Here is a 13,877-nt window from a genome sequence, read left to right on the forward strand (position 1 = left end):
ATGTTCTTATTTTTTCATTCTGCAGAACCTTCTGGAGTTTGCACACCTGCTAGATAAAAACGACGATGAATGGGACTGGCAAGGTCGATATTTCATGTTTTCCTACTCATCTTCAGCAGATCTTGAGCGTCTGGCAGTGATGTATAAACTACAAAAAACTTCAGCTATTCTATTTTTTATGTAAGTGCCTTTTATTTACAAAATCAAGATATATATTCAGTTAGGATAAAATAAGGATGAGAGTGATCAGTGGAAGCTTAGCTTCGGCTTCAGTGGAAGCCTCGGAAATCTTAGAGAGTGCAGTAGTGCCCCAGGTTGCAATTCTTTTGACCATGTCGTGGTATAGTTGTGTAGAGCATGTGCTTGGGAACACCCAGTGCATAGGTTCCAACTCTCATCACGGCTCCTACTGATTTCCTCGAAGTAGTGGCTTTTCTGTGATTATTTGTCTGAAGAGGCATCACCATGTGTTTGTGGGAGAAAGGAATTGGCAAAATGATCAGGGAAAGAGAAGGGCCTCAAAATAACAATTCACTTAGGGTATATTACACTAACAGTAGAAGTCTAAGAAAAAAAATAAACAAGTTAAATGCTCTTATCTGTACAGAAAAAAAAATAGATATTATTGCACTTACCGAAACGTGGATGAATGTTGAAAATAGAGAAATATTAGCTGAATATCAAATAAATGGATTTAAACTATTTCACACAGATAGATATATTAGACGAGGAGGGAAGTAGCCATATATGTTAGGGACAATTTGAAATGTAGTCTCAAAGAGGGAATCAAAACTCAGCAACACACAGAAACTATTTGGATAGATTTAAACGAAAAAGCCAATAATATTATAATAGGAGTTATATATAGGCCACCAAATTTAGACAGAATGGAAGCAAAGCATCTATGGGATAAAATATCTAGAGCATCTAGATCTAACAGTATTTATGTCATGGGTGACTTTAATTTTAGTGGAATAAACTGGGTGAACAAAACAGGGAATAATGAAGCAGAAGATTTTCTAGAATTAATTGACGATTGCTTTCTTACGCAACATATTAAGGAACCAACGCGGGGAAATAATATTTTAGATTTAGTGTTAACTAACAGGGAAACACAAATTAAGGACATGGAAATAGGGAGTGAGCTAGGGAACAGTGATCATAAAGAAATCAGATTTAGCATAGAATGGAATAGATCTGTAGGAGAAAATTCTGTTAAAGTGCCTGATTTTCGAAAAGCTGATTTCAATAGCCAAAGAAATTTTTTGGATCAAATAGGTTGGAATGTCTTGGGAAAGGGGTGTGGGCTAGACGTGAACCCAGCGACAGTTGACGGAAAAGGGGATTTTGATGTGGATTCAAAATATAACCTATTTAAAAATATTCTAAGCGAAGCCCAGGAACGTAGAATACCACATATATTGAATAGATCGAATACTAATGATCCAAAGTGGATAACAAAGGATCTGCAAACCTTATAGGTATAAAGAGAGCGTGGTACAAAAGGATTAAGAATGGGGAAGTTAGTTTAGAACAGGAATTCGTACAACTGGTTAGAAATGTAAAAAAAGAGATAGGGAAAGCAAAAAGAAACTACGAAGTTCGCATAGCAGGACAAGCAAAGACAAATCCTAAAGGGTTTTTTCAGTTATATAAGAACATAAGAACATAAGAACAAAGGTAACTGCAGAAGGCCTATTGGCCCATACGAGGCAGCTTCTATCTATAACCACCCAATCCCACTCATGTACATATCCAACCCGCGCTTGAAACAATCGAGGGACCCCATCTCCACCACGTTACGCGGCAATTGGTTCCACAAATCAACAACCCTGTTACTGAACCAGTATTTACCTAAGTCTGTCCTAAATCTAAACTTATCCAATTTATATCCATTGTTTCGTGTTCTGTCTTGAGTTGATAATTTTAATACCCTATTAATATCCCCTTTGTTATATCCATTCATCCACTTGTAAACCTCTATCATGTCACCCCTAACTCTTCGCCTTTCCAGTGAATGCAACTTAAGCTTTGTTAATCTTTCTTCATATGAAAGATTTCTAATTTGGGGAATTAACTTAGTCATCCTACGCTGGACACGTTCAAGTGAATTTATATCCATTCTATAGTACGGCGACCAAAACTGGACTGCATAATCTAAATGGGGCCTAACCAGAGCAAGATATAGCTTAAGAACCACACCAGGTGTCTTGTTACTAACGCTTCGATTAATAAATCCCAGTGTCCTATTCGCCTTATTACGAACATTCATGCATTGATCCTTTTGTTTTAAATTCTTACTAATCATAACTCCCAGATCCCTTTCGCAATCCGACTTCGCAATCTCAACACCATCTAGCTCGTATCTTGTAACTATACCACCATTACCTAGCCTCAAAACTTTACATTTATTAGCATTAAACTGCATCTGCCAGTCTTTTGACCATTTTAAAACCCTATTTGGATCAACTTGAAGTGATAGCGAGTCTTCTTTCGTGTTAATTTCCCTACCGATTTTTGTATCATCTGCAAATTTGCAGATTTTGCTACTCAAACCTGAATCTAAATCATTTATATATATTATAAACAATAGGATCCCAGGACAGAGCCCTGAGGTACTCCATTAACAACATTATCCCACTCTGACTTAACCCCATTTATACTAATTCTCTGTTTCCTTTGGAATAGCCATCCCATAATCCAACTTAATATAGCACCCCCAATACCATGAGCTTCTATTTTTTTAATTAGTCTTTCATGTGGCACTGTATCAAAAGCTTTGCTAAAGTTAAGGTACACAACATCACAATCCTTACCACTATCAACTGCCTCAACTATGCTGGAATAAAAAGTTAGCAAATTTGTTAAACATGAACGGCCATTTGTAAAACCATGTTGCGACTCACTTATTAATTTATGTTTTTCAAGATGAAGCCGAATTGTATTTGCAATTATTGATTCAAGTAACTTTTCCACAATAGACGTTAGGCTAATTGGCCGATAGTTTGACACAAGTGATCTATCTCCTTTCTTAAAAATTGGTACCACATTAGCTACCTTCCATGACTCTGGCACTCTGCCTGACTCTGTTGATTTATTAAATATGGTAGACAGTGGCTCGGAAAGCTCCTCTTTGCATTCTTTAAGCACCCTGGCAAACACTTCATCCAGCCCTGGAGATTTGTTTGGTTTTAGTTTTTCTAATTGTTTAATTACATCCTCCCTGGTAACTGCTAAACTAGTCAACCTGTCCTCATCCCCACCCACATAGACTTGTTCGGCTGAAGGCATATTGTTAAGTTCTTCTTTAGTAAATACAGATATAAAATATTTGTTAAAAATACTACTCATCTCCTTGTCATTATCCGTTATTTGACCTGTCTCAGTTTTTAATGGACCTATCCTTTCCCTAGTCTTAGTTCGATATAACTGAAAAAACCCTTTAGGATTTGACTTTGCTTGCTCTGCTATGCGAACGTCATAGTTTCTTTTTGCTTTCCTAATCTCTTTTTTAACATTTCTAACCAGTTGTATGAATTCCTGTTCTAAACTGACTTCCCCATTCTTAATCCTTTTGTACCACGCTCTCTTTTTACCTATAAGGTTCTTCAAATTATTTGTTATCCACTTTGGGTCATTAGTATTCGATCTATTCAATTTGTATGGTATACTATGTTCCTGTGCTTTGTTTAGAATATTCTTAAATAAGTTATATATTAAATCCACATCGAAATCCACTTTTACGTCACCTATCGCTGGGTTCATGTCTCGCTCCAAGACCGGCCCACACCCCATACCCAAGACTTTCCAATCTATTTGACCCAAAAAATTTCTTAGGCTATTAAAATCGGCTTTTCGAAAATCTGGCACTTTAACGGAATTTTCTCCTACAGGTCTATTCCATTCTATGCTAAATCTGATTTCTTTGTGATCACTGCTCCCTAGCTCACTCCCTATTTCGATGTCATTAATTTGTGTTTCCCTGTTAGTTAACACTAAATCTAAAATATTATTTTCCCACGTTGGTTCATTAATGTGTTGCGTAAGAAAGCAATCGTCAATTAATTCTAGAAAATCTTCTGCTTCACTATTCCCTGTTTTGTTCAACCAGTTTATTCCACTAAAGTTAAAGTCCCCCATGACATATATACTGTTAGATCTAGATGCTCTAGATATTTCATCCCATAGATGCTTTGCTTCCATTCTGTCTAAATTTGGTGGCCTATATATAACTCCTATTATAATATTATTTGGTTTTTCGTTTAATTCTATCCAAATAGTTTCTGTGTGTGGCTCAGTTTTGATTCCTTCTTTGAGACTACATTTCAAATTGTCCCTAACATATATGGCTACTTCCCCTCCTCGTCTAATATATCGATCTGTGTGAAATAGTTTAAATCCATTTATTTGATATTCAGCTAATAGTTCTCTATTTTGTACATTCATCCACGTTTCGGTCAGTGCAATAATATCTATTTTTTCTGTGCAGACAAGAGCATTTAATTCGTTAATTTTATTTCTTAGACTTCTACTGTTAGTGTAATATACCCTAAGTGAATTGTTATTTTGAGGCCCTTCTCTTTTCCTGATCAGTTTGCCAATTCTTTTCTCCCACGAACACATACTTTTATTACCTCCTTCCTCCAAATCAATTCCCATACCACTATCTACTAAGAGTTTAAACCCAAACAAACACCTCTAACCACTGGTTCCAACGAGTTCGCAACAGCAACAACCCCAGCCCTCGATAGATGCACCCCATCACGAGCATACATTTCATTTCTTCCATAGAAGTGTTCCCAGTTGTTTATGAAAGATATTGCATTTGATTTGCAATATCTTTCCAGCCGGCAATTGACACCAAGTGCCCTCGACATCCATTCATTTCCCACTCCCTTTCTTGGAAGAATGCCACATATGATCGGGATTCCTCCCTTGCTCCTAACTAATTCAATGGATGTCCTGAATCTCTGTATTAGTTCCTCACTCCTAACTCGCCCAACATCATTACCCCCTGCACTAATACAAATAATGGGTTTGTTCCCATTTCCCGTCATAATATCATTCATGCTTCCAACAATATCACCAATTCCAGCTCCCGGATAGCAAACCCTTAATCTGTTCCCCATATCTCTGGCACAAAACGTTCTGTCTAAATACCTCACCTGGGAATCTCCCACAACCAAAATTCGCTTCGGACTAAGAACTAAGAATATCGAACTAAGACTAGGGAAAGGATAGGTTCATTAAAAACTGAGACAGGTGAAATAACGGATAATGACAAGGAGATGAGTAGTATTTTTAATAAATATTTTATATCAGTATTTACTAAAGAGGAACTTAACAATATGCCTTCAGCCGAACAAATAAATGTGGGTGGGGACGAGGACAGGTTGACTAGTTTAGCAGTTACCAGGGAGGATGTAATTAAACAAATAGTAAAACTAAAACCAATCAAATCCCCAGGGCCGGATGAAGTGTTATCTTGAGGTTATCTTGAGATGATTTCGGGGCTTTTAGTGTACCCGCGGCCCGTTCCTTGACCAGGCCTCCACCCCCAGGAAGCAGCCCGTGACAGCTGACTAATTCCCAGGTACCTATTTTACTGTTAGGTAACAGGGGCATAGGGTGAAAGAAACTCTGCCCTTTGTTTCTCGCCGGCGCCCGGGATCGAACCCGGGACCACAGGATCAGAAGTCCAGTGTGCTGTCCGCTCGGCCGACCGGCTCCCTGTTTGCCAGGGTGCTTAAAGAATGCACAGAGGAGCTTTCCGAGCCATTGTCTACCATATTAAATAAATCAATAGGGTCGATTGTTTCAAGCGCGGTTGGACATGTTTATGAGTGGGAATGGGTGGTTATAGATAGGAGCTGCCTCGTATGGGCCAATAAGCCTTTTGCAGTTGCCTTTGTTCTTATGTTCTTATGTATCATCAACCCAAACTGAATTAAGAACATAAGAACATAAGAACAAAGGAGTTAGGAGTGAGGAACTAATACAAAGATTCAGGACAGCCATTGAATTAGTTAGGAGCAAGGGAGGAATCCCGATCATATGTGGCATTCTTCTGAGAAAGGGAGTGGGAAATGAATGGATGTCGAGGGCACTTGGTGTCAATTGCCGGCTGGAAAGATATTGCAAATCAAATGCAATATCTTTCATAGACAACTGGGAACACTTCTATGGAAGAAATGAAATGTATGCTTGTGATGGGGTGCATCTATCGAGAGCTGGGGTTGTTGCTGTTGCGAACTCGTTGGAAGAAGTGGTTAGAGGTGTTTGTTTGGGTTTAAACTGTTTGTAGATAGTGGTATGGGAATTGATTTGGAGGAAGAAGGTAATAAAAGTATGTGTTCGTGGGAGAAAGGAATTGGCAAAATGATCAGGGAAAGAAAGAGAGCCTCAAAATAACAATTCACTTAGGGTATATTACACTAACAGTAGAAGTCTAAGAAATAAAATTAACGAATTAAATGCTCCTGTCTGCACAGAAAAAATAGATATTATTGCACTTACCGAAACGTGGATGAATGTAGAAAATAGAGAACTATTAGCTGAATATCAAATAAATGGATTTAAACTATTTCACACAGATCGATATATTAGACGAGGAGGGGAAGTAGCCATATGTGTTAGGGACAATTTGAAATGTAGTCTCAAAGAGGGAATCAAAACTGAGCCACACACAGAAACTATTTGGATAGAATTAAACGAAAAACCAAATAATATTATAATAGGAGTTATATATAGGCCACCAAATTTAGACAGAATGGAAGCAAAGTATCTATGGGATGAAATATCTAAAGCATCTAGATCTAACAGTATTTATGTCATGGGTGACTTTAATTTTAGTGGAATAAACTGGGTGAACAAAAACAGGGAATAGTGAAGCAGAAGATTTTCTAGAATTAATTGACGATTGCTTTCTTACGCAACACATTAAGGAACCAACGCTGGAAAATAATATTTTAGATTTAGTGTTAACTAACAGGGAAACACAAATTAATGACATCGAAATAGGGAGTGAGCTAGGGAACAGTGATCACAAAGAAATCAGATTTAGCATAGAATGGAAAAGACCTGTAGGAGAAAATTCTGTTAAAGTGCCAGATTTTCGCAAAGCTGATTTTAATAGCCTAAGAAGTTTTTTGGGTCAAATAGATTGAAAAGTCTTGGGTATGGGGTGTGGGCCGGTCTTGGAGCGAGACATGAACCCAGCGACAGGTGACGTAAAGGAGGATTTCGATGTGGATTTAATATATAACTTATTTAAGAATATTCTAAACAAAGCACAGGAACGTAGTATACCATACAAATTGAATAGATCGAATACTAATGACCCAAAGTGGATAACAAATAATTTAAAGAACCTTATAGGTAAAAAGAGAGCTTGGTACAAAAGGATTAAGAATGGGGAAGTCAGGTTAGAACAGGAATTCATACAACTGGTTAGAAATGTTAAAAAAGAGATTAGGAAAGCAAAAAGAAACTATGAAGTTCACATAGCAGAGCAAGCAAAGTCAAATCCAAAAGGGTTTTTTCAGTTATATCGAACTAAGACTAGGGAAAGGATAGGTCCATTAAAATCTGAGACAGGTCAAATAACGGATAATGACAAGGAGATGAGTAGTATTTTTAACAAATATTTTATATCTGTATTTACTAAAGAAGAACTTAACAATATGCCTTCAGCCGAACAAGTCTATGTGGATGGGGATGAGGACAGGTTTACTAGTTTAGCAGTTACCAGGGAGGATGTAATTAAACAATTAGAAAAACTAAAACCAAACAAATCCCTAGGGCCGGATGAAGTGTTTGCCAGGGTGCTTAAAGAATGCAAAGAGGAGCTTTCCGAGCCACTGTCTACCATATTTAATAAATCAACAGAGTCAGGCAGAGTGCCAGAGTCATGGAAGGTAGCTAATGTGGTACCAATTTTTAAGAAAGGAGATAGATCACTTGCGTCAAACTATCGGCCAATTAGCCTAACGTCTATTGTGGGAAAGTTACTTGAATCAATAATTGCAAATACAATTCGTCTCCATCTTGAAAAACATAAATTAATAAATCAGTCGCAACATGGTTTTACAAATGGCCGTTCATGTTTAACAAATTTGCTAACTTTTTATTCCAGCATAGTTGAGGCAGTTGATAGTGGTAAGGATTGTGATGTTGTGTACCTTGACTTTAGCAAAGCTTTTGATACAGTGCCACATGAAAGACTAATTAAAAAAATAGAAGCTCATGGTATTGGGGGTGCAATATTAAGTTGGATTAGGGCATGGCTATTCCAAAGGAAACAGAGAGTTAGTATAAATGGGGTTAAGTCAGAGTGGGATAATGTTGTTAGTGGAGTACCTCAGGGCTCTGTCCTGGGACCTCTGTTGTTTATAATATATATAAATGATTTAGATTCAGGTTTGAGTAGCAACATTTGCAAATTTGCCGATGATACGAAAATCGGTAGGGAAATGAATTCGGAGGAGGACTCACTATCACTTCAAGTTGATCTAGATCGGGTTTTGAAATGGTCAAAGGATTGGCAAATGCAGTTTAATGCTGATAAGTGTAAAGTTCTGAGGCTAGGTAATGATGATAGAGTTACAAGATACGAGCTAGATGGTGTTGAGATTGCGAAGTCGGATTGCGAAAGGGATCTGGGAGTTATGATTAGTAAGAATTGAAAACAAAAGGATCAATGCGTGAATGTTCGTAATAAGGCGAATAGGACACTGGGATTTATTAATCGAAGCGTTAGTAACAAGACACCTGGTGTGGTTCTTAAGCTATATCTTGCCCTGGTTAGGCCCCATTTAGATTATGCAGTTCAGTTTTGGTCGCCGTATTATAGAATGGATATAAATTCACTTGAACGTGTCCAACGTAGGATGACTAAGTTAATTCCCCAAATTAGAAATCTTTCATATGAAGAAAGATTAACAAAGCTTAAGTTGCATTCACTGGAAAGGCGAAGAGTTAGGGGTGACATGATAGAGGTTTACAAGTGGATGAATGGACATAACAGGGGGAATATTAATAGGGTATTAAAAATATCAACACAAGACAGAACACGAAACAATGGGTATAAATTGGATAAGTTTAGATTTAGGAAAGACTTGGGTAAATACTGGTTCAGTAACAGGGTTGTTGATTTGTGGAACCAATTGCCGCGTAACGTGGTGGAGGTGGTGTCCCTCGATTGTTTCAAGCGCGGGTTGGACAAGTATATGAGTGGGATTGGGTGGTTATAGAATAGGAGCTGCCTCGTATGGGCCAATAGGCCTTCTGCAGTTACCTTTGATCTTATGTTCTAATGACCCAAAGTGGATAACAAAGAATTTGAAGAACCTTATAGGTAAAAAGAGAGCGATGTACAAAAGGATTAAGAATGGGGAAGTCAGTTTAGAACAGGAATTCATACAACTGGTTAGAAATGTTAAAAAAGAGATTAGGAAAGCAAAAAGAAACTATGAAGTTCGCATAGCAGAGCAAGCAAAGTCAAATCCTAAAGGGGTTTTTCAGTTATATCGAACTAAGACTAGGGAAAGGATAGGTCCATTAAAATCTGAGACAGGTCAAATAACGGATAATGACAAAGAGATGAGTAGTATTTTTAACAAATATTTTATATCTGTATTTACTAAAGAAGAACTTAACAATATGCCTTCAGCCGAACAAGTCTATGTGAGTAGGGATGAGGACAGGTTAACTAGTTTAGCAGTTACCAGGGAGGATGTAATTAAACAATTAGTAAAAATAAAATTAGTAAACCAAACAAATCCCCAGGGCTGGATGAAGTGTTTGCCAGGGTGCTTAAAGAATGCAAAGAGCTTTCCGAGCCACTGTCTACCATATTTAATAAATCAATAGAGTTAGGCAGAGTGCCAGAGTCATGGAAGGTAGCTAATGTGGTACCAATTTTTAAGAAAGGAGATAGATCACTTGCGTCAAACGATCGGCCAATTAGCCTAACGTCTATTGTGGGAAAGTTACTTGAATCAATAATTGCAAATACAATTCGTCTTCATCTTGAAAAATATAAATTAATAAATGAGTCACAACATGGTTTTACAAATGGCAAATATTAAGTTGGATTAGGGCATGGCTATTCCAAAGGAAACAGAGAGTTAGTATAAATGGGGTTAAGTTAGAGTGGGATAATATTGTTAGGGGAGTGCCTCAGGGCTCTGTCCTGGGACCTCTGTTGTTTATAATATATATAAATGATTTAGATTCAGGTTTGAGTAGCAACATCTGCAAATTTGCAGATGATACAAAAATTGGTAGGGAAATTAACACGAAAGAAAACTCGCTATCACTTCAAGTTGATCTAAATAGGGTTTTAAAATGGTCAAAAGACTGGCAGATGCAGTTTAATGCTAATAAATGTAAAGTTTTGAGGCTAGGTAATGATGATAGAGTTACAAGATACGAGCTAGATCGGAGCCGGTCGGCCGAGCGGACAGCACGCTGTACTTGTGATCCTGTGGTCCTGGGTTCGATCCCAGGCGCCGGCGAGAAACAATGGGCAGAGTTTCTTTCACCCTATGCCCCTGTTACCTAGCAGTAAAATAGGTACCTGGGTGTTAGTCAGCTGTCACAGGTTGCTTCCTGGGGGTGGAGGCCTGGTCGAGGACCGGGCCGCGGGGACACTAAAAACCCCGAAATCATCTCAAGATAACCTCAAGATAGATGGTGTTGAGATTGCGAAGTCGGATTGCGAAAGAGATCTGGGAGTTATGATTAGTAAGAATTTATAACAAAATGATCAATGCATGAATGTTCGTAATAAGGCGAATAGGACACTGGGATTTATTAATCGAAGCGTTAGTAACAAGACACCTGGTGTGGTTCTTCAGCTATATCTTGCTCTGGTTAGGCCCCATTTAGATTATGCAGTTCAGTTTTGGTCGCCGTACTATAGAATAGATATAAATTCACTTGAACGTGTCCAGCATAGGAAGACAAAGTTAATTCCCCAAATTAGAAATCTTTCATATGAAGAAAGATTAATAAAGCTTAAATTGCATTCACTGGAAAGGCGAAGAGTTAGGGGTGACATGATAGATGTTTACAAGTGGATGAATGGACATAACAAAGGGGATATTAATAGGGTATTAAAAATATCAACTCAAGACAGAACACGAAACAATGGGTATAAATTGGATAAGTTTTGATTTAGGAAAGACTTGGATAAATACTGGTTCGGTAACAGGGTTGTTGATTTGTGGAACCAATTACCACGTAACGTGGTGGAGGTGGGGTTCCTCGATTGTTTCAAGCGCGGGTTTGACATGTATATTAGTGGGATTGGGTGGTTATAGATAGGAGCTGCCTCGTATGGGCCAATAGGCTATCTGCAGTTACCTTTGTTGTTATGTTCCTTATGTGGCACTGTATCAAAAGCTTTGCTAAAGTCAAGGAACACAACATCACAATCCTTACCACTATCAACTGCCTCAACTATGCTAGAATAAAAAGATAACAAATTTGTTAAACATGAACGGCCATTTATAAAACCATGTTGCGACTCAATTATTAATTTCTGCTTTTCCTAAACATAAATTGGGAATTGAAATCACGAAACTATATTGTGTTTGAGGTGGTCGCCTGTCCAAATAACACTGAGATATCCATTTCAGCACGTGGAGACATGTAAACATTAAATACTTTACGTTTTCGTGTCTTAGCTCAATGGATACACCCATAACCTCTGTCCTCTGGCTGAGTATGGGCTTGGAGATCAGGTCACGTTTCACATAAATGGCATCCCCTGGATTGTCCGTTGACCCAAGAAAGGAAGAAGCTTTGATAACCTGAGATTTAAGTTTCTAATCCGTCTGTAAGTCACCTCTCTTGTAGTACCCAGATACCTTTGGTTGCCATTATGCGTTGCAAGTGTTGCAATTGTGTGTGAAGCACTTTCACACTCAATTGCAGGATTTTTAGTTCTATTAGTTATTGGAACATGTTGATATTACCGTGACATCCATGGAGGTAGAGTCAGATGACCTCGCCATGGAAGTTGGAATTGGAGTAGAGGATCTTGATGCACTTGACACTGAGAGTATTTTTCTGGCCTGCGATCTTGAAGGTGAGGATATAGTTCGTTGGAATTTAAGGTTGTCCTCAATTATCTTTTGAATCTGTGGATTGTGTGATACCATGTTTTGCTAGTAAGGTTTGGACAATTCAGTTACTATGGATCTATGAATTGTCCAGAGAGAGAGTCCAATTGTGCGGAAGCACTACTTACTGCTGTGCTGGCTGGGGGACTGTATACTTTTTGGCTTTACCAGTAGGAACTCGGATACTCTTGCCTTTATTGCCCTGAGTGTTCTTACTGGATGCAATAAGGGAGCGATTACGTTGGACTATTTCCTGGTGGCCCCAAATCTCCCTCTGTCCAGGATAGAGACTTTCTCACCCTCTTCCATGCCGATGTGGCCTATGGCCCCCTCCACAGCTCCACACTGTTTTTGTGGGAGACTGAGCCTGCAGACTCCACATTTCACTTGGCGTTGGTAACTATCCATGTGATGTTCAAGTCTCTGACATTTGAAGCATCTGAGGGGCTGTGGGGTGTAAGGCCTGTGTTGGAACACATGAGAACATAAGAACACGGTAACTGCAGAAGGCCTATTGGCTCATACGAGGCAGCTTCTATTTATAACTAACCAATCCCACTCATATGCATGTCCAACCCACGTTTGAAACAATCGAGGGACCCCACCTCCACCACGTTACGTGGTAATTGGTTCCACAAATCAACAACCTTGTTACCGAACCAGTATTTACCCAAGTCTTTCCTAAATCTAAACCTACCCAATTTATACCCATTGTTTCATGTTCCGCTCCAAATGCCAAAATCAAGCTTCTCTGGAATCTGTCTTCTTACAGTGACTAGAGTTTGTCGGTTTTCCTACTTCGTGGTTTTTACCCCTGGCATCTTTCTGCTGGCGCCACATAATTCAGATTTTCTAAATGAGTTAGGACTATGTGCAGGGGATAGTGGATGTCATTGATTCTCCTTATTTTGTCCTATGGCTTAAGTTCGTCGCCTTCCTTGTGATTCATAAGAATATTTAAAGCTATTTCATCTTTGGGCCTCAGAATGTATTCACCTCTGAGGCTTTGCTTTGCTGTGATCTTGAGCTGAGGATTGTTTTTACAAGGTCCCTACTGTGGTATACGATGTCTTGACCCTGAACCTGATGTGCTATTTTCAGAGGCGATTTGATCTGGGTAATTGCTGAGTTTATAGATAGAGTCATCTTTTCTCAATAGGTCCTAGTGAAGTGGTTCTTCCTGTTGGCCTTGGTCACAGGAGTGTAATCGCAATTACTATCGGAACTACGGATATTCTTCCTTTTGTGACTGGGAGCAGCAACGTTGGTTCTCTCACAACATCATCTCTATCAGATGACCAAGCATCTGATACAATGTCAAGCATCTGATACATTATCAAGCATCTGACACATTATCAAGCATGTGATACAATGTCAAGCATGTGATACATTATCAAGCATCTGACACATTATCAAGCATGTGATACAATGTCAAGCATGTGATACAATGTCAAGCATCTGATACATTATCAAGCATCTGATACATTATCAAGCATCTGATACATTATCAAGCATCTGATACATTATCAAGCATCTGATACATTGTCAAGCATCTGATACATTGTCAAGCATCTGATACATTGTCAAGCATCTGATACATTGTCAAGCATCTGATACATTGTCAAGCATCTGATACATTGTCAAGCATCTGATACATTGTCAAGCATCTGATACATTATCAAGCATCTGATACATTATCAAGCATCTGATACATTGTCAAGCATCTGATACATTATCAAGCATGTGATA

The 13,877-nt window shown here is 38.5% G+C and overlaps 1 protein-coding gene across 1 annotated transcript in view; it reads left to right on the top strand.

Moving 5' to 3' along the window:
• LOC123755252 (ionotropic receptor 21a) overlaps positions 1–13,877 on the top strand; it is a 273,589-nt gene that overhangs the window by 107,489 nt on the left and 152,223 nt on the right. Inside the window, exon 4 of the mRNA XM_069327997.1 lies at positions 26–180. Coding sequence (XP_069184098.1) covers positions 26–180 — 155 coding nt within the window. The remainder of the gene's footprint in view (positions 1–25; positions 181–13,877) is intronic.

The sequence above is a fragment of the Procambarus clarkii genome, chromosome 20, assembly GCF_040958095.1.
Source record: "Procambarus clarkii isolate CNS0578487 chromosome 20, FALCON_Pclarkii_2.0, whole genome shotgun sequence".
In the NCBI taxonomy this organism is placed as follows: domain Eukaryota; kingdom Metazoa; phylum Arthropoda; class Malacostraca; order Decapoda; family Cambaridae; genus Procambarus; species Procambarus clarkii.